This window comes from Anabrus simplex, chromosome 11 (assembly GCF_040414725.1).
Source record: "Anabrus simplex isolate iqAnaSimp1 chromosome 11, ASM4041472v1, whole genome shotgun sequence".
In the NCBI taxonomy this organism is placed as follows: domain Eukaryota; kingdom Metazoa; phylum Arthropoda; class Insecta; order Orthoptera; family Tettigoniidae; genus Anabrus; species Anabrus simplex.
Genome location: NC_090275.1, coordinates 5,688,715 through 5,715,522, shown reverse-complemented (window position 1 = coordinate 5,715,522; position 26,808 = coordinate 5,688,715). Strand labels below are relative to the sequence as shown.

The following is a 26,808-nucleotide window of genomic DNA, read 5'->3' as shown; positions in this document are numbered from 1 at the left end:
AAACTATGCTTGGAGTCTTGTATGTGCTGTCCTATGGCAGAGAATCTGTTGTATTTAATGGCGTTGACATGTTCAGAGTACCTGATATTGAAGTTGCGGCCAGTTTGTCCGACGTAGGAGGAACTGCAGTTGTTGCATTTAAATCTGTATACACCAGATTTAGAAAAAGCATTAGACTTATTTAGAGATTTAGAGTTGTGTAAGATATCAAGACTTCTATTGTTAGTTCTAAAAGAAATTTTCATATTATGTTTTTTAAAGATATTAGTTATTTTATAAGCATCCTGAGTAAAAGTGAGAGTTGCATCACACCAATGTTGTGGTATTTTCATTTTCGGTTCCTCATAGACACGATCTTCCGGCATGGTCTTGTGTTAACAAGGAGGTAAACAAGGTCAATGAAGAACTTTTGAAAATATGTAGGCACTTCAAGAATGTAAAATATGTAGATATAAGTAATTTAGGAAGAAGATTTCATACCTGGCATGGTCTGCACCTAAATAGGTTGGGAAAAAGGTACGTTGTAAATAGTATATTAGAGTTTGCTAATGCAATTAAAGATGTCGAGTGTAAAACTTTTCCTATTCCTCTAAAAAACTAGAGAAAGTGACCGATGTAGGTCGGTCTGTTGTGTTAGAGCCAAGGAATGATATTAATGCTTATAGTAGTCTAGACAGGTTAGGTACTTTTAAAACTGTATTGGAGAATAGTATTAATGTGCAAGGTAGACAGTCTAGGTTAGGTTATCATCAGTTCACTAAAATCAATGAACCAGTAGAAACAATCATGAGCAACATAGTTATTTTTCACATTAACTTACAGTCAATTGGGAACATGCATCATTTTCAAAAATATTTTTTTTGAAAAGTACACCAATGAAATAGTACGTAAACGTATTAGATTGTGGTATGTTGCCTTGTTTTCTACCATTAAAAAAATATTTAATAGTGCCTTTCCGCAAGGCGAGTGAAACGGCCTCTGACGTAAGCGGCGCGCTGTGACGTCACGATCCAGTACCGCATGGAGCTCTACCAGCCGTTGTGCATCAGCCGTTGCTAAAAGCCGATTGTTTATTATTCATGATCGCGAATAACTTCAAAATGACAGAAGAAAGGTTCAAAACAGCACAATCAGACAATCTATCATGTGTAAATGTCATCATTCTTGAAAAATAGTGACTTTTGTGGCTGCAGAAATTCGCGGATAAGAAGCAAGTTTGTAAGTGGCGTCTTTTATATACGTGCAATGTACTGTAACCCATAGTATTAGGATAACAACGAATCTGGATAGATATCACATCACTTTCAACATTTCCTTCTAGACTGATTCCCCTATTAAAGAATAACATTAGATTTTCGGGCTTTCAGCATTAGTAAAGTAAGAAATCGGATTTCAGCACTAAACATAAACATATAGGTAGCATTATAGTACTAGTCCGCTTCTGTGGTGTAGTGGTTAATGTGTGCCACTCCTGGAGGCCCGGTTTCGATTCCCGGCTCTGCCATGAAAGTTGAAAACAAATAGTACGAGGGCTGGAACGGGGTCTACTCAGCCTCGGGATGTCAACTGAGTAGAAGGGTTTCGAATCCCACCTCAGCCATCCTCGAAGTGGTTTTTCGTATTTTCCTACTTCTCCTCCAGGCACCTAAGGCACGGCCGTTTCCTTCCCTCTTCCTTGTCTATCCCTTCCGATCCTCCCATCCTCCAACAAGGCCCCTGTTGAGCATAACAGGTGAGGCCGCCTGGGCGAGGTAATGGCCCTCCTCACCAGTTTCATCACCATACTCAAAGTCTCACGTTCCAGGACACTGCCCTTGAAGCGGTAGAGGTGAAATCCCTCGCAGAGTCCGAGAGAAAACCAACCCTGAAGGATAAACTGATTAAGAAAGAAAGAAAGAAGGAAAGAAAGAAAGAAAGATCATAGTACTATAGGGCTATAATCTATCATTCCCAAAAAAATATATATTTATGGTTGGGACAACTGGCCTACCCACTTCCGGGGCCCATGAAAGAGAATTAAATATATTTGTGGAGGGAAAAAGTTAAACATGATAAAGATAAATATGACTTCATCTAGTTTTCACAAGTCGGGCTGAGTGGTTCAGACTGTTGAGGTGCTGGCATTCTGACCCCAACCTGGCAGGTTCGATCCTGGTTCATTCCGGTGGTAGTTGAAGGTGCTCAAATACGTCAGCCTCGTGTCGGTAGATTTACTGGCACGTAAAATAACTCCTGCAGGACTAAATTCCTGCACATCGGCGTCTCCGAAAATCGTAGAAGTAGTTAGCGGGGCGTGAAGCCAGTAACATTAATTACATTTGGCTTTTAACAAGCTGAGCATGTCAGGAAAGAAAAGTGTCCTGGTGACATTTTAGTCGCTCAATACAGAAATGTCTTTGGGTGCTGTGACTTTTTTTTTTTTTTTTTTTTTTTTTTTTTTTTTTTTTTGCTGTTTGCTTTACGTCACACCGTCACATATAGGTCTTATGGCGACGATGGGACAGGAAAGGCCTAGGAATGGGAACAAAGCGGCCGTAGCCTTAGGTACAGCCTCAGCATTTGCCTGGTGTGAAAATGGGAAACCACGGAAAACCATCTTCAGGGCTGCCGGCAGTGGGGTTCAAAACCCACTCTCTCCCGGATGCGAGCTCACAGCTGCGCGCTCCTAACCGCACGGCCAACTCGCGCGGTATTTTTACCCTTCGGTTTATTGACTTGGCTTGTATAACCTAAAACTTAGGCTAAGTTGGATAATATTTTAAACACCTACATCACTATTTTCACCTGTGTGCAATTATGTTATTTATTTCATTAATATTATGATAATTATTATAATTGAGCATTGTTAACTTATAAGACCCCAACAGACAAGCATTGGTTTTGTGTGGAGTTATACATTTGTTAAATTCACGGTGTTTCCTTTCATGATGTACACGCCTATTCTTTGTTACATTATAGAGTATTTAGATATAGCCTAAATTTCTTTACCAATTAAGCTCTTCAATAAAGACATACATAACTGTCCCATGCCAAGATATATTGGTAGAATTAGAGCTGTCAGAATGGTTCATAACCCCTTTGATTTATTATCTTGACATGGATCACCCAAAACATAGGTTAGGTTTGGAGAATACTTTAATAATCAGCATTATTTAATGCACTGTTTATTACTTTCATATTCCAAGATGTAATTGAAGCATTCAAATAAAGCATCATACATTAAAATTTAAAGTTTTACCACTAGAACAGCTGACATGGAAAAATGATTTGAAAATTCAAACAAATTCATCTTACGTTAAAATCTTCCAAAAAAATAAACTGTAGACTTTTCCGATATATCACCAGCATTTATCCAGCTCGCCAAAATACATTTCTCCCTAGTTTTAGCGTCTTTGAAACGTTTATAAACAACTTGTTTGGTATGGTATGCGAAGTGCTATTGCACATCGGAACTCTACACCATTTATAAGTTTTCTGCCTCACTGTCTGCGCAGGATTCATTTTAAGTCTAAAATATACCACTCAGATTATTATCCAATGTATAGACCTCGAATTTAACCATACTAGACACTAACGTAAAGTAGAAATACGCGAAGTGTATCCTGCTTCTCACAGCACACTATGTGTTATTTCGTCTGCTAATTCAGTCAACCTGTACGATGACGTCAGGCCAATGAGATCGCGTACTTGCGTGACGTGACATTTTCGTAGATTTTTATCATATTTGGAGTTATTATTTGTACATTCTGATCACATTTTTGAATTCTGCATGCAATTTTGAATCAGATTATCATATTTATAATTAAAACCCCGGATCATGCATGTTCCCTATTAGAAATAAACTGGATGAATTAGATGTAATACTCAATAAAATGCCTACTGATGTTTTGTGTGTAAATGAGCACTGGCTGACTAGAGATGAGACCAATCTATATATACTTCATGATTTTGAATTAGGAAGTATTTTTACTAGAGACTTCCCACTAACACATGGTGGAGCTGCAATATATGTTAAGAAATCACTTAAATTTGAAGTAATAGATGTTTCCTCCTTTTGCATTAATAACCTATGTGAATCAGTAGCTATTAGATTGTGTGAATATGATTTTGTTGTAGTATCTGTGTATCGTGCCCCTAACACCAATATAAAATTATTTATATCACAGTTAGAGAAGTTGATTTCTTATTTAACTTGTAAATATGATCAACAGATTGCTATAGCTGGTGACTTTAATGTAAATATCTTAGAGGTATCACAAAATACTCAAAACTTCCTTAATATGTTAAGATCGCATGACTTATATTGTACACATGGTAAACCCACAAGAAATAATGCATGCCTAGATAATGTTGTAACCAATGTACACAAATCATTTTACAAATGTTCATTTCTAGGACAAGATGTATTGTCAGACCATGGTGGTATTTGGGTTGAATTTAAAGTTAACTGTAAGAGAAGAGTCATCGAGTCATCAAAAGAATTAAAATGCATCAGACGTGTCATATCAATTAAAGGGGTTAATGAATTCCAAGACAAGTTTATAAGAACAGACTGGACTAGCCTTTATGCCATGAATGATGTCAACCTTGCATTTTCTTATTTCATTAACATGATAATTATATATTTTAATTCAGCCTTCCCTGAAAAAGTTGTAACTATAAAGGCCAACAGCTCTAAACCAAGAAATAGAGTTAAAAACTGGTTTACGCCTAATTTGGGTAAAATGCGTAGCATTATGTTAGCTTATTATAATAAGTATAAATTAAATAATAATTTAGAGGATAAAGAAATATTCAAAAACTACAGGAAATTATATAAAAAACATATACATGAGGCTAAACTTGCAGCAAATGACAGGTATATCCAAAGTGCGAACAATAAATGCAAAGCTGCATGGTCTATCATAAGAAGTGCTAGTCATACTTTAAATAACAAAGATGTGATTCCTCTAGAACCTGATCAGTGTAATAGGTATTTTATCAGTGCACATGAAAGCACATGTGATCAGGATAATAGCATTTCATCAGATGGGGATGCAAGTAAACATAATTTCTCAGACTGGTTGCATAACTTTGATCTTCCCTCAAATGTACTGAATAATGATTTTAGGTGGGTGGAAGTAAATCTGCAAACAGTCAGAAGTATTGTCACAAATTTTAATTCATCTAGTACCCAAGACATTTATGGTCTCTCTAACAATACAATCAAAGCAGTTATTGACATGATATTAATGCCATTGACATTTTTAATAAATTTAATGCTTAGACAATGTGTTTTTCCTGAGTGTTTAAAGATGTCTAAAGTGATACCTATCTTTAAAAAGGGGGATAGAATGTGCCCATCAAATTACCGCCCTATAACAATAGTACCCATTCTGAGCAAAATTATTGAATCCTGTATATTTATACAACTCGACGAGTACTTTTTCAGAAATAATTTGCTTTACAACAAACAGTTTGGATTTAGGAAGGGTCGTTCAACGATAAAAGCAGTTGAATGTGTCATCAAAGACATATTAAATAATTTTGAGAATAAAACAGTCACAGGTGCTACATTAATTGACCTGACGAAAGCTTTTGATTGTGTCTCGCATGAAATCCTAATTCACAAGCTTGGTTATTATGGAGTAAGGGGTCATGAACTGAAATTAATGGCATCCTATCTCCATCAAAGGAGACAGATGGTGGTAATAAGTGATAAAAAATCTGGTATGGAAACGGTTAAAGCAGGTGTCCCACAAGGGTCTGTTTTGGGACCTTTCCTGTTTTTGGTCTATATCAATGACCTAGCATGTAATGTTCCCTGCACATCAGTTCTATATGCTGATGATACAACTTTCGTAAACAGTAATGTTGATATCACAACACTACAAAACCAAGTCAGCACATCTGTTAAAATTGCTGAAAACTGGTTTCATCACAATAAATTAACTATTAACGTCACTAAAACAGAAAATATCATATTTACCTTGGATCACACTGTAAATAATGGCTGCCGTAATTCTGTTAAATTATTAGGCATACATGTAGATACAAGACTTACATGGGAAATACATACATCAGAACTCTGTAAGAGATTATCCAGGGTGTGGTATCTGTTGCGGAAACTGAAAACCTGCATCAGTCGGGATATGCTACTTGCATCCTATCATGCTTTCTTTCACCCTCATATACTGTATGGGATCAGGTTATGGGGAAATTGTCCCACATCAAATAATGTATTTATATGGCAGAAAAAGGCAGTCCGTCTAATTGCTGGATTAGAATTTAGAGACTCCTGTAAAACTTCCTTTGTGAGCCTAAAAATTATGACAGTTCCCTGTTTATATATTCTTACAAATATTATGCATGTGAAAGAGAATCTTTCCAAATTTAAAGAAAGATCTACAGTTCACATGCACGACACAAGATACAAGAATGATCTGGATACTCCTTACTCCAGGCTTAGTAAAAGCACAAACAGCCACTGTTATCAACAGCTTAAGATGTACAATAAGCTTCCACTACCTATTCGAACATTAGACAATAGTGCATTTAACAGGGTACTGTCACAATTCTTAAGGAAAAAGGCATTTTATAGTGTAGAAGAGTATCTAGAATGTGGTATTTCAAAAACTGACATAATATAGGTAGCTAAAATAATTTTTCTAATGACTCAGGCATAATTACTAAGATATTGTATATAGATTATTTTTATTTATACTGACAATACCTAGTGTACATTTTCTGTACTTGATGGTGGAAGAATAAAATATCTAAAAATATCTAAAATATCTAAAATATCTAAAAAGATTTTAAGGTCATCATCATAGAGCAGGTAGTCGCTCGAATGGATTTGTGATGGCAGATCATTAATAAATAGAAGGAAACATAAAGGTCCCAGTAGTGAACCTTGTGGGACGCCAGACATAGGCTGATAAGGGCGAGAAATGATGCCCTCGTATTTTACTGAATACCTTCTTTCGTTACGATAGCATTTAAACCATTCAAGCAAGCTCCCATGAATGCCATATGCTGACAACTTAGTCAGAAGAGCATTATGCTGCACTGAGTCGAAAGCCTTGGAAAAGTCCGTGTACACGGCATCAACCTGCTTGCACTTGTCCAGAGCGCTAGATATGAAGTGGGAGTACACAGCAAGATTGGTGGTAGTTGAGCGTTTCTGGACAAACCCATGCTGGTTAATATTAATTAAACCACTGACTGCACTGTAGACGGCTTTGTATACGACTCTTTCCACTACTTTGGAAATGAGTGAAAGAAGAACTTCTTCTTCTTCTTCTTCGTTTTGCCTCATGACTGAGGCGTCGTGACTATCATAATATTCAGCCCTCTAGCCGATGAACCATACTCCGCCATTCTTCCCTATCTAAAGCTTTCAATGTGGTCACTCTGAGAGAACACTGTAGGGGGCCGTTCACCATGTCAATCCATCGCGTTGGTATTCGTCCTCGTTGTCTGGTTCCCTGGACTTTGCCCTCAACAATCAGCTTTTGTAGACTACCATCTCGGCGCATTATATGTCCAAAGTAGCGTAAAATTCGTTGAGAGACCTTACACGATAGACGAACTTTTATCTGAAGTTGGTTCAGGATTGATGTGTTCGTGCGATGAGCTGTCCAAGGAATCCTTAACATTTTCCTCCAGCACCACATTTCAAAGCTTTCTATCCGTTCACGATCACGTTTGAGGATGGTCCACGTCTCTGCACCATACAAGAAGACTGAGAAGACTAGAGATTCAACGAGCTTCTTTTTTGTCTTAATGGTGATGTTGTTATCTTTCCAGATCTTCCGCAGACGGATCATTGCTACCTTTGCTATTTCAATTCTGCGCTTTATTTCATCTTTGGAACCACCAGAATTGGATAGTAAGGAGCCTAGGTATACATACTGATGTACAACTTCACACCCTCCAATCTGTTTGATATGTGGACTGTTGTTGTTCTTACGATCAACAATCATGACTTTGGTTTTCTGTCGATTTAGGCGTAATCCAATTTCTAGGCTTGCTTCCTCTACTCTCTTGATCAGCTCTGTCAACTTCTCTTCAGATGATGCTATCAAGGTGGTGTCATCAGCAAATCTCAGATTGTTGATCTTGCATCCCCCAATGGAAAACCCTTTGTCCCAGCCTTCTAATGCAGTTCTCATTGCATATTCACCATAGATATTGAAAAGTAACGGTGACAGGATACATCCCTGGCGAACTCCAGCCCTTGTACGAAACTGTTGAGACTGTTTGTTTTGAATCTTCACAGTGGCTGTATTTTCCTTATACAAGGACTTGAGGAGATCAATTAAATGGAGTGGCAAACCCATGTCATCCAAAATTTTCCAAAGATGGTTCCATTTGACAGTATCAAAGGCCTTTTGGTAGTCAATAAAGCACAAATATACCGGAACATTGAATTCTCTAGCCTTTTCTATGATTTGTCTTAGGCTTAAGATTTGTTCTCGAGTACCTTTTCCTTTCATAAATCCAGTCTGGACTTCAGGAATTTGATACTCTAGAAATGCCCGGAGTCTCTTGTGCAGGATATGAAGCATAACTTTACTGGCATGTGAAATCAAAGCAATTAAACGGTAATTTTCACATTTTTTCCTCGATCCTTTCTTGTGGATTGGGACAAAGATTGACTGTACCCATTCCTCGGGCCATCTTCTAGAATTCCATATTGCTTGGCAGATTTTCAACAGCATTTCAATTCCAGCACCGTCTGTAGCTTTCAAGACTTCTGCACTTATTCCATCAGGTCCACACGCTTTTCCAGTTCTCAGCATTTTCAAAGCCATTTCTACTTCATCTCGGAGGATGTCAGGTTCAGGATCTGACTGCTTGTCTATCTTCACTTGGTCTTGTGCATTACATTGTTCACTGTATAGATCCTGGCAGTATAATCTCCATGTTTCCAGAACATTCTCTATATCCACAACATCATCCCCCTTTGAGTTCTGTATATTCCAGGAATATGGCTTGAATTCTCGAGTGATTATTCTAATTTTGTCAAAAAGATCCTTGCTGTGGTTTTGATTTGCATGGTTTTCAATCTCAAAACAAATGTTACTAAGGAAATTATTCTTATCTCTTCTACAAGAAGACTGAATCCTTCTATCAAGATCAGACATTTGCTCTCTTTTTTCTTTAGTGTTAATGCCAGATTTTTTAAGGCACCTTCTTTCTTCTACAAGCTGAAGGCTCAAGTCAGAGATCCACTGTTGCCTTCTAGTATTTGGTACTCGAGATTCATTCAAAGAGGACTCTATCCAGTTTTTTGTCACATTCCACAGCCCTTCTGCAGTAGTTATTGGATCCTGTAATATGGAGGCTCTTCGCGCCAATGATTCCTTCAAAGACGACATATTAACTACTTGTGGTATCCTGTGTGATCTTTTAACTGGTGTTTGAAGTTTTATTCTTATTTCTAGTGAACCTGTTTTGAATTGCAAACTCAAGAAGCCTGTTCCCCGTTCATTTCTTTCTCCAATTCCGTATCTTCCTATCGATGTTCTGACATGCTCATCATGTTGTGTTGAACCAATTTTGGCATTGAAGTCTCCCATAACAATAGTTATTTCTCTGTTTGGAAAAGCTGAAACAGTAGCATCAAGATCTTGATAGAAGCGGTCGATTATTTCATCAGATGCATCCGCTGTTGGGGCATAAACCTGAATGATGTTGATTGAAAGTGGCTTGCATTTGAGACTTAGTGTTATAATGCGATCATTAACAGGTTTATATCCTTTCACTAGGTCATTCAGTTTGTCACTGATCACAATTGCGACCCCGTTACTGCTTTTTTCTTCATTTCCAGAAAAATAGACCCAATGATTACCACTCCTAAAATGGCCATTGTTTTTCCAGTGAGTTTCACTTAGCCCAGCCACTCCTATATTATACCTTTCCAGCTCTTGTATTATCAGGAGAAGTTTTCCTGAAGCTAAAAGTCCTCTCACATTCCAAGTACCCACATTCTGCTTTGTTCTTCCAGTCGCAAATTTCGCATATGCAGCCTGGTTGCCTACATGCACATGCCCAGTAGCACATTTCACACTTTGCAGCCTGGAACCGCAAAAGCGCCGGTTGTCAGCCGAGTCGCATGACGAATTAGATCCATTTAAAGCAGCTATCATGATAGTGTTCATGGGAATAATAGTGTAGTGAGGTCCCTCTCTCTTCCACACCGCAGTACCACAACCGAAAAACCAGTCATTCTGGTGACGCTTGAGGCTCCCCGCTCATGACCCATCTCGAGCATAAATTGCTCTGTGCATCAAGTCGATACTGATGGCGCTGCTGCCCGACATCAGGTTTTCAGTGGATTCCAGTGGCATTTCCTCCACTGAGGGACCACCGCCCTTCCTCCCTCAAGGAGCACATCCGCCCGAAGCCGTTGGCTCCCTGAGGGTGTCAGGTTATTTCTCGCCGCCTAACACTCGGCGTGGAGTCGCTGGCTGTTCTGTCTACTCTATACCATCAAAAATACGTCCATTGTAATGGTGTCAACAGGTGTAGACTCTGTAATTGACAAATAAAGATCTGTCACTTTTCTTAAACACTGGAATAACATAGCCTTTCTTCCATTCCGACGGGAAATTGCCTGTACGAAGAAACCAGTTGATTATCGTGGCTAGTGGGTTTGCCAGCTCCTCATCACACTCGCGTAACACAATTCCTGGAATTTGATCTGGGCCACAAGACTTCTTCGTATCCATCGATTTCAAGATGTTGTAGACTTCCGATGCCGAAGTTACTACTGATGATAAATTAATTTCCCCTAATTGTTCGGTGTGAGAATTACAGGGAACACTGGGTGGATGGAATGTTTTGAAATGGTTTTTGAAACCTATTTCTGAACTTTTGAGGAATTCATCCCAGTTTTGTTTGGTTTTGTGTGAATTCAGAGTTTTCCAGTCTTTAATTCTAAGTCCAGTTGCTTTGTTGTGGGACTCATTGCACCATTGAGTTTCCTTGGAAGTAAGCCAATGGTTTGGGAAGCCTTTGTGATATTATTTTTCAGTTCCATCCAATCAGAAGGGTTTCGATTGAGGATGTTTACGAGGAAGGTCTCTGTTTTCTCTTCAAGTGTTTTATTGTTCTGGTCGTGGGTCCGTTTGGTTGAAATTTAACTTTAATTACAGATACTTACACAATGATCAGACTTGATGATTCCTATTTTTAACCTTAATATTCATAATTTTTTTATTGGAAATTGCTGCATGGTGTAGTTGAAATTCTCTTAATGAACGTTAGGAGATCATGAAGTCTTTTTTGTGGAAGTGCCAAGAAATGAGTCTACATTAGTTTTCAGTTAAAGTTTTCACAGAAGCTTATCAACCTTTCTCCATTTCTGTTGGTTCTTTTGTGAGCTGGATAAAGGCCTACAGAAGTTCTAAATTTCTTTTCACTTCCACTTGTGCATTGAAATTGCCCAGTAATATTTTGATGTGATATTTTGGAATTTTGGCTGTGGTTTCTTAGAGTATAGGCTTTGTTTCCAGATTTGATGGTTAATAATGAAATTCTTTCCAAGGGAGACGTGAAGTGGATCACAGAGTTTCTAATATTTTTCTTGACTGTAAACCCAGTTACAAATTGCAGAGGTTGTTTAGGGAGTGAGATTGCTGGCTTGCCTTTATAGATTCCATAATTTTCTGATTCAGAGTGATTTTCGTCAGTATGCCTGGTTTCTTGAAGTGCTAAAATTTGTATATTGAACTTACCGAAGATGTCTGTTAGTTGTTCGAGTTTGCCATTTTTTGCAAAGAATGTTGATTTTAAGAGTACCAATAAAGTGCTTTCTTCTAGGGTGAAGGGATTTGGGGAGCTCCAATACATTCCGCATGATATTCTTGGTCCCCCAGAATCCACTGACCGAGAAATCCTAGTATCTATTACCAGGGCCTGGGGTAGAGTCAATGTTAGTTGATTCCATTATGCTAGTAAGTTGAAGATAAGGGAGAGATCGATTTTAATCTATGTATTTAGTCTCAGAGGTTGCCCCAAGATTTCTTCTGGCTTCCCTTTTACCTCATCACATGCAAACCCTACTCCTTTATCCGAGCTTGGAACCAGCAACAGCAACTGTTGAGCTACACGATACACCCGACAACTACTGTGGATGGAGATGATGTTACTTTTTTGTTTTAATTTGTAATGCCTGGCTAAGGAGCGCATTTGAATTTATTAGCTCTTTTTTTGTTTTTTCTTCCCTTCCTAATATTCTTCATCCTCTCGCTGTGTTCCTTTTTACGTTGTTCAGTCTGTCCTGTAGTTAGTCGAGTGTGCTTTTTGTAGAAAATGTGTGAAAAAGGTTCCAAATTTTATGCTGTCTTGAATGGTTTCTTCATTAATGGATTGAGTAGCTCATTAACTGTTGTTGCCAGTCCCAAGCCTGGATAAAGGAGGAGGGTTGATGTCAGGAAGGGCATCCAGTCGTAGAAACTACTGCCAAAACCAAATAACAGCCAGATTACATCTTAAGGCAACCTCTAAGGCTCAAAACCTTAGCTGTAATTTTGGGATTGGCTACAGTTAGTCTCTCCATAACCTTCAGCTGATTAGCACGATGGAACAAACAGTTGACAAGGCTTCTACCCCAGGGCCTGGAGTAGAGTCAATGTTAGTTGATTCCATCATAGTAGTAAGCTGAAGATAAGGGAGAGATAAATTTTGATCTATGTATTTAGTCTCAGAGGTTGCCCCAAGATATTTTTTGGCTTTCCTTTTACCTCTTTTCATGCAAACCCTACTCCTTTGTCTGTGCTTGGGACCATGTCTGGGCTTGGGACCAGCAACAGCAACAACTAGGTTTTCTCGGTTATCAGATTCTGGGAGACAGAAAACATCATACAGAAATTATTTTTTAACTTCATTATGTCCTACTTAGGAGCTCGATTGAACCAGCTTAGCTGAGGTGTTGGCCTTCTTTTCCTCCCAAAATCTCTTCATCCTCTCGCTGAGCTTCTTCCTTCGTTCTTCTGTCCAAGTTATAGTGGCTCTGCTTTTGGGTTTGTCTTCAAACTGGCGGTTGTCGATTTTGGTTCTGAATTTACATCTGTCCTGTACAATGTCTTCCGAGATGTTGGATTTCCTGGAGATCTGTTTCACTTTCACGAAGCCAGCTGTTCTTGGTTTTAGATGAAAGGGCCAGGTTGAGAATTCTTTTAGTTAGTCTGTTACTGTTCATTCTGATAATGTGTCCATAAAATTTCAATCGTCTTTTCCAAAAAGTGTGAGATGTTTTTTCAGAATGACAATATATTTCCTGGGATGATTTTTTCCTGTATACAAACTGGGCCAAAAATTTTTCTTGAAATTTGTCTTTCCTGTTTCTCTATGTCTTTGGTTAGAGACTCACCACCAATGATTAAGGTTTCTGAAGCATATAACGCTTCAGGTTTGATTACTGTATTATAGTGTCTATTATTATTATTATTATTATTATTATTATTATTATTATTATTATTATTATTATTATTATTATTATTATTATTATTATTATTATTATTATTATTGAGAAGGAGGAGAATTTCAGTCCTTTGAGGAATGAAGGTGTCAGTTAAAAGAAAGGAAATTGTGAAAGCTGAAGGACACTAGGCCACAAGAACCTCATACCAGTGGGGTTAAAGAGAGGAGCCTGTAGTATATTGTGGAGTTGTGAGCTCCTAATCATCCTGCAGTGCAGAGAAGTATTTATTTCCTATTGTCTGTTTAGAGCTGGTCGGTGCATCAGCTGGTCCCATACCAGAGACCAACGTGGGGAACCAGATGCTTCGTAACATGGGCTGGGAACCTGGTACGGGTCTTGGTTTGCAGAAACAAGGCATCCAAGAGCCAGTGACGGCAGCACAACGTCCTAAACTTCAGGGTCTTGGCCATAATCCAAACTACAAGTCCAGCTAGGCAAGGTAAAGTGTACCTTTGTATTCTCTACTAGCATTTACAGGAGGCTTCACACACAGCTTGACAGTAGTAGCTGTCCCATGAGATAATGGGAGTACTACAGTATTCCATGGAAACATTATTTAAAGCTTGACAATGTGAGCATTACACAGCTTAGAGAAATGCCAGAAGGTTCAGACCACGTGGACCTTTCCTCATTCATGATCTCTGTTCTCTCTTCACCTTGTCAGACGCAGACAAGGGAACTGATGTTGCTGATCAAAAATATGTGTTGTAGAATACTCTGTAGTTAATTTTCTGAAGATCTTGGGGGGTTTTACAATATTGGTCTTTAGAATTTTACCTAAAAATTTCCATAGTCCTCACTGGATGTGGGAATGCCTCAGCCACATGCTTCAAATGCTCTTTTAACATTCAAAAGTGAAATTTTCTGGAAAACCATTAGAGTTATGAAGAAAATACACTTCAACAGTTTGAAATAAAAGTTTGAATCATGTACTGTATGTACTTTATGCTCCCTTTGTTTTTAAAACTGATAGTTTGCCGTTTACTTTGGATTATCATAAGATTAAGCATGCACCAAAACACAAAAGTTTTTCCTAGAAAATATCTAGATTAGAAAGAAAATGCTGGAAAATTTAATTCTAAGTACACTTGGTGGGCTCTGTTCTTTAACAGTTCAGGGAATATATTCACTTTTAATGGAACTGGACACACAACTTTTTTGATTTGCCGTACTACTTTTGAACTTCCTGCTGTCCATTTAAGCCAGCATACCATGTGATAATCTGGAAGAAATAAGCTTTTTAATAGCAGTAAAATTACTGAAATCTGTTGAGTTGTTCTCAAGATTACCCTCTGCCACAAGCAAACTTAGTCTCTTAATAAAATTAGTAAAGAGAACCAAAAGGAAATTCAAAAACTTGGCTGGATAAGGATAAATGGAGTGGTACAGGAAGATGCAGTAGACAAACCCATTACTGCCTAGTTTGAAAAAGAAAATGTACAGGGTGATGTAAACCAGGTGGTTTTCAAAATGACCCCATTTCATTCTGGTAGCAGATAGGAGGATGCAATTCCGTTCCAAATATGAATGAAACTTTGGGAGATACCCTCACCCTCGCAGCAGATGTTAGAAATGACCTTGGACAGTTCACTGCAACATCACGATGTTGGTCTTCAAATCTTCAGTTGTTTGTGGTAGATTTCATTACACTTTATAATCTGTTGTGATCTTCGCGGCCACAGATTCTTAGAGATTGCTCTGTCCTCAAAGAAGCTGTTGCAAGAGTCTCAGTTGACGTGTGACTGAAAATTACTCCGAATTAGCTTAATGTTGCCTGTTGTTCGTCACATCCCTCTTGCTGCCCTCTTGAGCAGGCTGCAGAGATTACCATTGTTGGATCAGTCCTCGAAAGTTGCGGTAATATTTTGTTCAACGTTCAGCATAAACCAAAAGTGGATTTGGATGGTCCCCAACATGGCACTGTCCACCACGGTTGAAGTTTTACATCCATAGCTGCTCCTTCTCTATCTTTCTGATTTGTCTTATGACGAGTCATTCGAGAACACGGCGCAAAGCTTTCAAAACATCAGATTTACTACTCAGCCACAGTATTTCATTATTATCTTGGAATTTTACTGTTTTACTTTCTAAAAGTTTTGTAGTGTTTTTAAGCTTATCGGGGTGTTTTGGTCATCATGTGTAAAATTTGTATATGTTCTTCAAGAGTTTCATCAAGGTTTTCCATGTGAGAAATGGAATTAGCTGCATCAAGGATGGCCAGCTGTAGGTGATGCACAGTGCAGTGAATGCAGAGCTGCTTCTTGTATATGTACCCCGTTTTATAGCCACACTCACTCCAGTCAAGCCCTAAGATATCCCGCAGCCCACTGCACATGAGAGGCCTTTAAGACACATACCAGGTGTAAACAATTACATGTTTTCAGCAATTCAATCCATGAAACTGTTGATCAAAATACTTTAACTTGAGTATTTTTCAGCTTTTCTATCACATTCTCTTGTAGCCATTTAGCAATGAAATGAATGTACTGTAAAGTGTGGAATTTTTATCATTTATGTGTAATTTTGTCTCCATATGTAACCCTAGTTTAGTTGTAAGTGCAGCTTGCTTAGAGAAGTTAGTAAAAGATTTTTCAATGATGCCTGGAAAATAGGCTACGTTAAATAAAGTTGTCGTGTGCTCAAACATTGAAGGCTCTATTTTCTTAATAGATTTGGTAAGTGGACCATTTTCTGGTTCTGACTCTACTTCAAACCATATTCAATGGTCCAATATACTTGACTTTGACCACGAAACACAAAAGTTTCCTTTAACCAGGAATCCGACAGTCCCACTACCCATTTTATGTCGCTGTTTTGCAGGTGTTTAACACAAGTATGCTGGTACATTTTATGTGGTCGTAATTGTACATTAACCAAGGGAAGATATACAGCCGTGCTCTTTAAAATTGTTGTGTTTTGGACAAGGGATGAAATTAGCATTTTCTACGTTAGGCATTTGTTTTCATACTAGGCCGCCACTTGCACCTCTAGTAATAGATGTTGTACTCAGAAGTCTTATGAGGCATCGTTGTTCTAATAGAAGAACTTGCTTTCAAGAAATAAGTTTACTGTGTTTCATTATGAATCAAGCAGCACACAATCAAACCAGTCGATCTTAATCAAACAACATGAAAAGGTTAGCTTAGGATATACATACCTGCCAAGTATTCCAGTTTTTCCGTAAAGTGTACGTTTTTGAGTGTGTTTTACAGTTGTACGGGTTTTGAATATCCGCTCTTGGTTTTACTTTCTGCGGTGAAATCGGATTTGTTTGACTTTCGATAGTAGCTGGTAATACGAGATGCACTATTTGAAATTTAACCAGTAAATGTATCAATCACATTATCGATTATCACAGTGCTTTTGTCACCTGTTCGACCTCAACTGCTACTTCATTCACTGAGATGTTCCCAAACAAGTAGCAGGCTGTGATTTTGAAGAAAAGAAATCTGTGAAAAGTAGTAGGCTGTGAATTTATATATAACAACTTTAGTACTGCGTCATGCTTCGTAGCAGCTGTGAAAGGCTTTGTTAGTGTGTGGGTGTGAGTAACATTGGCAGTACGGTAGTTCAGAAACTCGTGGAATTGTGTGACGAATTTGTGAGTGATTTAGTTTTTTACTGGTGTTCGTAACGAGTTCAACTAAGAAGCGATATGTGTTGATGAGGGAGGGGAGGTTAGCGGAAACCTGGGCATGGCAAAAGGGTAGTTTTGCAGGTGTCTTTAAGGCCACATTCAAGGGAAACAGCATTCTATTATCCCCATGTGGGTGGGGGATGCAGACGAAGAATACACCCACGGTATCCCCTGCCTGTCGTAAGAGGCGACTAGAAGGGGCGACCAAGGGATGATTGAATTACAACCATGAAACTACTTGTGGTAAGTACCATCACGTGGGGAACACCATGGGTTGCCTTTACTTGCTAACAGTACCACTGTGTTAGGTACACAATAGGTTTGTGATTAGTAGCAGCAGAGTGTGGTTCACTGTGGGTTTATGGTGTCTGTGATTAGTACCACTATATGGGGAACACCCTGGGCTTACGTTGCCTGTAATTAGTACTATTATGTGAGAAACACCACGGGTCAGGGCATTGCCTGTGATTTGTACTACTGTAGAGCGACACTGTGAGTCTGCGTTGCCTGTGATTAGTATCCACTGTGTGAGGAACACCACGGGATAATTCAGGTCCCTGTGATGAGTACACATAGGTGAGGAACACAATGGATTTGCGTTATCTGTGCGACGTACAATATTTTTTAGTAGTACCCTGATGTGTGGAACACCATGAGTCAACATGGGCGCCCGCAAGGGGGGGCAAGGGGGGGCACTTGCCCTCCCCCTGGAATTCTAAAGATGTTGATGTTAAATTGTTTAATATCATACCAGATTATTTCATAAACTGAAATTACTGACAGTCCTCTAGCATATGTTATAACTGGATATTTCTGTAAACAATTTAATGTTGCTGACGTTATATTGATTTTTATATTCAAGAAAATTGTTAATGTGCCCCCCCCTGGAAAAGATCCTGCGGGCGCCCATGAGAGCCAAGGCTACTTTTGATTAGTACCGCAACATGAGAAATATCCTGGTTCTACTTTACTAGCGATAAGTACCATTATGAGGGGCTGTTACCTGGATTTTGGACCTGTTTAGACAACAAACGTCTTCGAGTCAGGATCGTGCTTTGGAAGCAGTCCCTTGGTTAGTAATACTATTGTTTTAAGATACTGTAGTTGGGGCAGTGCAGGTCAGAACCACTGATTGTTTTAAGTTCATAATCATTGTTCTTTGTTGTCTTTCAGTATTGTGAGCTGGATGTGCCGATTATTTTTCATTCATATTCATCCATTCATTCTTCATCATCACGTTTTGAATTCTGGTCAGTGGATGAATTTTGGACTTTTAAATTGTCATTACATTTCATCTTATTTTGTACCATTAGGGGCTGATGATCTAGCTGTTAGGCTCCTTTAAACAGCAAGCAGCATCATCATCATCATCATCAGTATTCTATTATTGGAACGTGTAGTAGGTTTGACAAAGGAAAACCGGCAATAAAAAACAACGCAAATGTAACGATCCTAGGTACAGCCTTTATGGTTAAAAGTAACATTCTGGAGTCCATCATCAATATCACCTCACCAACAGAGAGGATCTCGTTTCTGTCCTTTAGGTCTGGCAATAAAGCATACACGATCATCAATGCACATGCGCCAATAAATGATGATAACAAGAAAAACCCGGAGAAGGTAGATGACTTTTGGGAAATTCGTGAAGACAGAACGTCCAAAATTGCACAACACCATGTGAAAATTTTGGTTGGTGATTTCAATGCTCAGATAGGTAAAGAAAGAAAGTACAGGAAAATTGTGGGGGACTACCCAGCACATAACAGAACAAACAGAAATGGCGAAAGATTAATCAGTTTCTGCAGACATTTTAACTTGAAACTCATGTCTACATACTTCAAGGCACTCCCTAACAAGAAAAAAACATGGGCATCTCCTAACACGTTGCTGGGGGAGTTTCAGATCGACCCTGTTGCTATTACGAGCTGAAACCAAAGGGATATCTTGAACGTTAAGGTAAGAAAAAGCTTAAACATAGATTCGGACCACTACCTCTCGGAGATTAAAGTAAGATTCCAACCAAACAAACCCAAACAAAGAATCAAGAGGAAGCTTAGAATTGATGCAGATACTCTGAAACAAAGCAAAGAGACATATTGTGAAAAAGTGTCGAAGCTGAATATGAACAGCTGGGAAGATATCAAAAACTCAATGTTTAAAGCAGCTGAAGTTTTGGGGAATCCAGCGAGGAAACGAAAACACAGGTGGTGGAACGAAAAGTGTGATGAAGCTTTGGACAGAAGACTACAAGCATGGAAGAGGTGACATTCCAACAAAACCGAGGAAAGATGGGAAACTTTCAGGGAAGAGAGGAAGAAAACAGCTAAGATCATACGATCAGAGAAAAGAAATTATGACAGAAGTAGGATGGATAAGATAGAAGATGATTTTCGAAAGAACAACACTCGAGCATTTTACAAAACCTTCAGAGAGGAACTACAGGGATACCAGCCATCAAGTTTGTGTTTCAAGCAGGAGGATGGTAGTGTAGTAACGAACAACAAAGAAAATTGTCAATTTCTTGCAGATTACTTCGAAATGTTACTGAATTGTGCAGAACCTGTGGAAAGATTGGATACGAAAAATCTATCTCAGGATAACCAAGATTCCAAGTCACTGAGTCTAGAAGAGATCAAAGAAATAATAAATGAGCTTAAAAACAACAAAGCACCAGGTGAAGATGGAATTATTGCAGAAATGTGGAAGTTCGGAGGAGAAACTGCAGCAAAAGCAATCCACGCCATCATAGGAGAAATCTGGAGAGATGAAAAGATCCCCAGTGATTGGAAGTGTGCTCTTATACACCCACTTCACAAGAAAGTTCTCCGGACGAACATCAATAACTATAGAGGCATCTCTTTACTCCCAATAACATATAAGATACTCTCTAAAGTACTATTGAGAAGAGTTGGAGAACAAGCAGACCATCTCATTGGTGAGTACCAAGCTGGTTTTCGAAAAGGAAGATCATGCGCAGAACAAATATTTAACCTGAAGAGCATTCTCAGAATAAGAGCTTTGAGAAGCCAGAACACCGTGGTAATATTTGTTGATTTTAAGAAAGCGTATGATTCAATTGACAGGCAGACTCTATTTAACGTCCTAGAGGAATTTGGAATTGACAGGAAAACAAGAATGTTAATAAAACCAACCCTGACAGAAACTTTCTCAAAAGTCAAATTCTTCGGTGAAATTTCTGAACCATTTGAAATAAAAACAGGAGTCGGACAAGGGGACTGCCTATCACCAATTCTCTTTAACATTGTTCTAGAAAAAAATCGTTAGAACATGGGAAAAAGCCTTGAAAGTGAAAGGAATAAAGGGAAGACATTTAGGGAGGAAAGGACAGAACTTAGAAATTAAGTGTTTGGCTTTCGCAGATGATCTTGCACTCTTGGCTCACAACCAAGAAAATGCCCAAAATATGCTGAGTACTCTACATGAGATCGCTGAGAAAACGGGTCTCAAAGTGTCATATGAGAAGACGGAATACATGGAATATGGACATCAAGGGGAAAGACACTTAGAAGTGAAGCATGGGACTGTAAATAGAACTGAGAAATTTAAATATCTAGGGGAATGGATAGAACCTAATGGATTGGATAAAGAGGCGATTAGGGCAAGAATTAGAAAACTAGAATTGGCTTACAGGTTAACCCAGAACAGATACAACAAAAGAGCAATATCTTACAAGGCAAAACTTAGACACTACAGCTCAGTGGTAAAGCCAGAGGGTCTCTACGCTTCAGAGAGCCTGACAATGAATAAAAAGGGTGAGCTTCAAGATCTCGAAAAAAAGGAGAGGAGAATCTTAAGGAAAATTTTAGAACCACAGAAAAATGCTGATGGGGAGTGGAGGAATAGAAAAAATGATGACCTCTATAAATACACCGAAAAAAATCACTGTCTCCATGCGAAAGCGAAGGCTAAAATTCTGTGGGCATCTAGAAAGAATGGATGAAAAACGGCTAACTATGAAAATATTCAAGTACATCACTGGACTAAAAGCTTCGACGAAGTGGGTGGAAGAGGTAAAAAGAGATGCAATAGAAAGTGGACTTACAGTGGATATGGTTCACAACAGAAAAGAATTTAGAAGTCGAGTGGACAGCATCAAAACATTCCAGGAGAAACCACCAAAATGTAGACCCAAACTGGTCATATCTGTGAAAGAAAGGAAGATCAGAAGTGAAGGAATGAAGAGGTTCTGGGAGGAGGAGGAGGAGAAGAAGAAGAAGAAGACGAAGACGAAGAAGAAGACGACGAAGAAGAAGAAGAAGAAGAGAAAGCCTTAAGTTCAGTGCGGTCCATAGGCGGCCAAATTCGGAAATAAGAACAAGAAGCAGCTTTGACAACTGATGTGACGTGAGTGACTAATCAACCTGTGCCCTAATTGTAACAAAACATACCCTACCTGTTCCTGTACTTCGTATTTAATCTTATTTTTGATTAATATAGTATTGTGCATTCAACGTATTCTTCTGTTTTCAAATGTTTCTTTCTTTTTTCCTTCCTTGACGAGTGGGCGAACACAATTTTCGAGGGCTGGTTGTATTGTGTGGTAGATTATAATCTGATCTACTTGTAACACTGTGCAATTCTTTGATTGCCAGGTGGGCGTTGTGAGCTGAGTTGACTGCAGTCTCACCTCCTAGCCAGTCCAAGCAGGAACTTCATCAATTTTGAAGAATCGGTAGCCCTGATACGTTTTGTAATTAAATATTTTATTTTCCTTGATTGGCTGTCAGATTTTTCTATGTTGTTTCTTTTTAATTGTTTAGTTGTTATATTTGTAGGATATCAGATGAATTGTAGAGAATGATTTTTCTTACTTCTCATATTTTTTCAACTTGTTGTCACACAAGAAATAAAAATGAATGTAACCAACTTAGTTGATAGAGTGTAAGTGGGTTATTTTTCTTTTTCATTGATTTTAGTTTAGGTCAAGAAGAATTGACATTGCAGCATTCATTTTCTAATGATTAAGGGGGTTTATACCAGAAATTGTGTAGCAGACAAAGGTCTTAATTTTTTTCTTTTTCTCTGTATATGAAAGTCTTTTGGCAAAAATTTGCTACTTTATGACAGTCCTTTATTTCTTCAAGTTAATTGCAAAATAATGAATTATCATTATTCATAAGTTACACAAAATTATTTACTTGCTTTGATATTACTAATTTATCGAAGTTTCAATGTCATGAAAATGTTTTAAAGAGAATCGAGTTTCCCTACTCTTGGGACATAAACGTGTACCGCCAGTCAAGAACCATGGAAAATATCCTTCAACACCCGGGCTGAACTTCTCTCCTGCCACCTCATGATATAACAGCACGCTGATGGACTGGTACTGAGGAAGCATGCAACATAGGGAAACTTATTTTCCACATTTCCACAATGAACTCTTTAAAATATGTTGTCTTTTCTCTCAGAAATAGTTTTATACCTTTTTATCCCATTAATCCTCCCTGAAGGTTACATGATTCCTTACACTAACAGTCTAGAACCGAGTGAGAGAGCAGTAACGTTGATTGTGAGATGTAATGAAATGTTGATTGGAGTACAGAATAAAAAAGGAGAGTATAATTGCAAGAAAAACAAACCTTTAAAAATATTTGGGTGTTTGATATTAATAGACATGGTTTTATTTTCCTATGCTCATATATTCCGAGAAAACTGACACATTACAAGTTTTGTATTATAGTACTTTGTTTCAAAAACGTTGCTGTTATAATGCATTTGCTAAATATCTCTATTTTATTTATAAGTCCTCCCAGTTTTAAGTTTTAGTTTTTATTTCATAAATTAATCTAGTTTTGTTATCTATAGCCCTAATATACCATGTGTTAAATAGGGTTTGTAATTGGATAATCAGAAATAATAATATGTATTATTTTGGAGTTGATTTACAATTTCTTTGATGGGAATGACAGAATTTCCACCAAGAAAAGTAAAATTCTAGTTATTCATTCAGTGTCCGGCTCCGTGGCCTTTGGTCCAAGGGGTCCCGGGTTCGATTCCCGGCCCGGGGATTTTAACTTTTATTAGTTAATTCCTATGGTTCAGGACTGGGCGTTTATGTTGTCTTCAAGCATTAGATTTCATCTTAGATAAGGCCCCATGCTCACAGACGCGCAGTTCGCCTATGACCTGCACCAGGCCACATGCCATTATTATTATTATTATTATTATTATTATTATTATTGTTATTATTATTATTCAGTAAAATATAATATATTTATAAACTTCAACAAATTTAATGCTTGATTTTGTACAGTGTTGTAATGCTGTATGACTTTCCCTGTTCAGAAAATAGTATTTTCAGACGTTCATTGATTATAGCTAGATTCTAAATAGTGAGTGAGTTTCATCATTAGTGAAGAGACAGATATTTAGTATCCAAGTACAACACTCTAAGTGCAATAACAAGTATGTCTTCAAATAAATAATCTGACTAATGTTATTCCCACTAAACATGATTGGATTATAGAAGAGTTTATCAGGAATGTATCTAAAGCATACCGCTCTTGAAATATAATAGTGAAAATTATAATTCATTGCATAGAGTACAAAAATACTTGGAGGCACTGGTAAACTCTTTATTGTATGTGGTCAGTATACGTAAACAGAACAGAAATAACTAATTTCTTATAACATAAGTTATATTGAAAGTTACCTGGATTTCTGTCCACTGGAAATGGTGGGGGGGAAGAACACTATTCCCTTTATATTCAAATGAACGTTCACAGTCTGTGACATGCTGTCACTGAAGCGCACCCACTGATTGTTTGCCTGCCCACTTATATGCTGTGTGCCCGCAGAACAAAAAGCCCAGCATGAGCACCTCTGGTCTAGAATGCATTGAATAGACTTGCAGGTCTTTTGTTTTCGTACTGTGAACAGTGTAAGAGGCAACCGTCTCAGCTAACCCAATATGCATATAGTAGCAGAAGATATGTTTGAACTCTTCCAGATTTAAAATGCCATGAGAATTATAAAAGAATTGCAGTTATTTAATTTGGAGTTTCAAACTCTTTGTAGCCTGTATTTTTCTTTTCCGTATTTTTCTCTGCTTTTTCACCTCCTTCTACCGTGCATTGCAGCTTAATTATTGAAATAATTGGACATGTCATGGAAGTAAAACAGTCAAATCCAATCAAATCCGTTCTTCATGAAAAGTTCTCGAGCTTAGCTAACAGTTATTAATGAGAGAAGCATGGTCAAGGAAGTACTGTCGTTATCGGTCTTCCTCACCACATCATGACTGAGAGTGTTGAAGCCCACCCTGCTGATGAAGTGGGAAGTAGAAACTAGCTGGTTGGGGATGGACAAGAAATGGATGTAGAAGATCTCTTTGAAGGTCTCTTGCTCCCTATTCCCACATTCATGCTACTGTGTGTTCCTATTGAAGTTCCTGTCTTTCTATATATTATTTATTTTTTCACTTGTTTGTTCCTTTCAGCTGCTAATATTCTAATATTAGGTTTTACTTCGACTAATTATTTGGAAAGAAACATACACACTCTCTTCACGAACCTTTCCATGTTTTATGCACTTATGTTCTCGTAAAGAAAGATATGGTTTTGAAATATATAAGTTACTGTATTTTTTTCTATCAAAACACACTACTATCATCCACTAGCATCTGATCTGATCTGATCTGATCTGATCTGATCTGATCTGATCCATCCACCTTCTTCTCGGTCTTCCAACTGGTCTCTTTCCCTTAACTTCTCTTTACAATTCCCTTCTTGCTAACCATTTCTTTTCCATTCTTTTTATATGTCCGAACCATCTCAGTCTTGCTTTCTGTATCTTCTTTACTAACAGTTCTGTATTTAACTCTTCACTGATTTTAATATTCTGAATTCTATCTCTTCTTGTCTTTTTAACCTATGTTCTTAAAAATTTCATTTCTGCTGCTTGGATCGTACTATCTTGTCTCTTATTAGTTACCAGTGTTTCTAGTCCGTATGTTACAATTAGTATGAAATTCTGTTTATATAATGTTAATTTTGTTCTCTTGGGTACTTTGTTATTAATTTCAGGGTTGATTTCATTACTTCCATTAATAATGCTAGAGTGCAACCGACGGAGGGTTAATAATGCTACCCAGATATGTAAACGGTTCTACATTCTCTAACCATTCTCCATCTATGTTCATTTGGCTTCTCTTTTCCACAGTGCATGACTACAGTTTTCTTTTTACTAATTGAAAATGAAAATGAAAACCTACAACCTGTTTTCCAGTCATTGACCGGGTCAGGGATGTAATGAATGAAGCAGATATAGGCTGTTAGTACGATGGGGTCGCCACTCCCAAAGTGATTTTTATTAATGAATGACAGATGCTATGAAATGAGAATGGAGAGTGTTGCTGGAATGAAAGATGACAGGGAAAACCGGAGTACCCGGAGAAAAACCTGTCCCGCCTCCGCTTTGTCCAGCACAAATCTCACATGGTGTGACCGGGATTTGAACCACGGTATCCAGCGGTGAGAGGCCGACGCGCTGCCGTCTGAGCCACGGAGGCTCTCTTTTTACTAATTACCATTCCAAATCCTTCAGATTTTCATTCCAAATGTCCAGTCTCCTTTGTACTTCCTTTTCTCCCCTTCCCCGAATCACCACATCATCTGCAAATACCAAAGCATTTACTTCATCACTACTGATACTCCTGTTTTACACGTTCTATGATTTCATCCGCCAATATAATAAACAGTAATGATGACAGTGCACTTACTTGCTTGAGACCTTTTTTTTTTTTTGTTAAGTCGCACCGACACAGATATGTCTTACGGCGACGATGGGATAGGAAAGGCCTAGGAATTGGAAGGAAGCGGCCGTGGCCTTAATTAAGGTACAGCCTCGGCATTTGCCTGGTGTGAAAATGGGAAACCACGGAATACCATCTTCAGGGCTGCCGACAGTGGGGCTCGAACCCACTATCTCCCGATTACTGGATACTGGCCGCACTTAAGCAACTGCAGCTATCGAGCTCGGTGAGACCTTTCTTTGTATAAAATGTTTCAGTGTCACCACTTCCCACCTATACACTGCTTTTACTCTCTTGATACAACTTTTTTTTTTTTTTTTTTTATCTTCCCATTTTCTGCCCTGGTCTTCTTTTTCTTCTTTTATGACCACATAGGATCACTTTAGTCAGTCCGTCGTTCAGGTCTTTTTGAAGGGATTGTTCGGGCTTTGCGGTCCTCCCAGTACTTCTTCAGGCGCTCCGATCTTTGTGCCCTTTCCTCAGTTGAAAATATGCGTGTTGTTGGTTTGTTTTGTGCAAGGGTAAAGCTGATGTTTGTATTCTTGAGTTTTGTATTCAATTTTATCTTATTTGTGGTGTCTTCTGTTGTAAGGCCTATTTCCTTCAGATCCTCTCTTACTTCTCTGATCTATTTACATCCTGTTGTGGTATTTTTTGAGACGAGATTGTGTTGTACTAGTTGTTTCAGAAGTCTTGAATCCTGCATCCTCTTCTGGTCTATAATAACCATTAATTGCTTTTTTTATTCTGTGAATTTGAAACATATTCTGTGTGGTTTTGAAGAAATAAACCCCTCTGTTCTAATTCTCTTCACTTGCTGCATTACTGTTACAATCTCTAGTTCACAGTGATTTTTGAGTAGCTCCACATCTGTCTCTTTGTTTATTTCTTGTTTCAGCCACCTATGGGCTATGATTACACAATATT

General features: G+C 38.2%; 1 protein-coding gene across 3 annotated transcripts in view; it reads left to right on the top strand.

The window, feature by feature from the left end:
* The window catches only part of LOC136883185 (G patch domain-containing protein 2), a 171,372-nt gene extending 148,404 nt beyond the window's left edge, over positions 1–22,968 (top strand). Inside the window, exons 11-12 of one of the 3 annotated variants that reach the window (XM_067155370.2) lie at positions 13,718–13,910; positions 21,722–22,968. In XM_067155370.2, coding sequence (XP_067011471.2) covers positions 13,718–13,905 — 188 coding nt within the window. In that variant the 3' untranslated portion in view covers positions 13,906–13,910; positions 21,722–22,968. The remainder of the gene's footprint in view (positions 1–13,717; positions 13,911–21,721) is intronic. The other 2 variants (XM_067155368.2, XM_067155369.2) reach the window with 2 other exon arrangements.
* Positions 22,969–26,808: the final 3,840 nt, after the last annotated feature.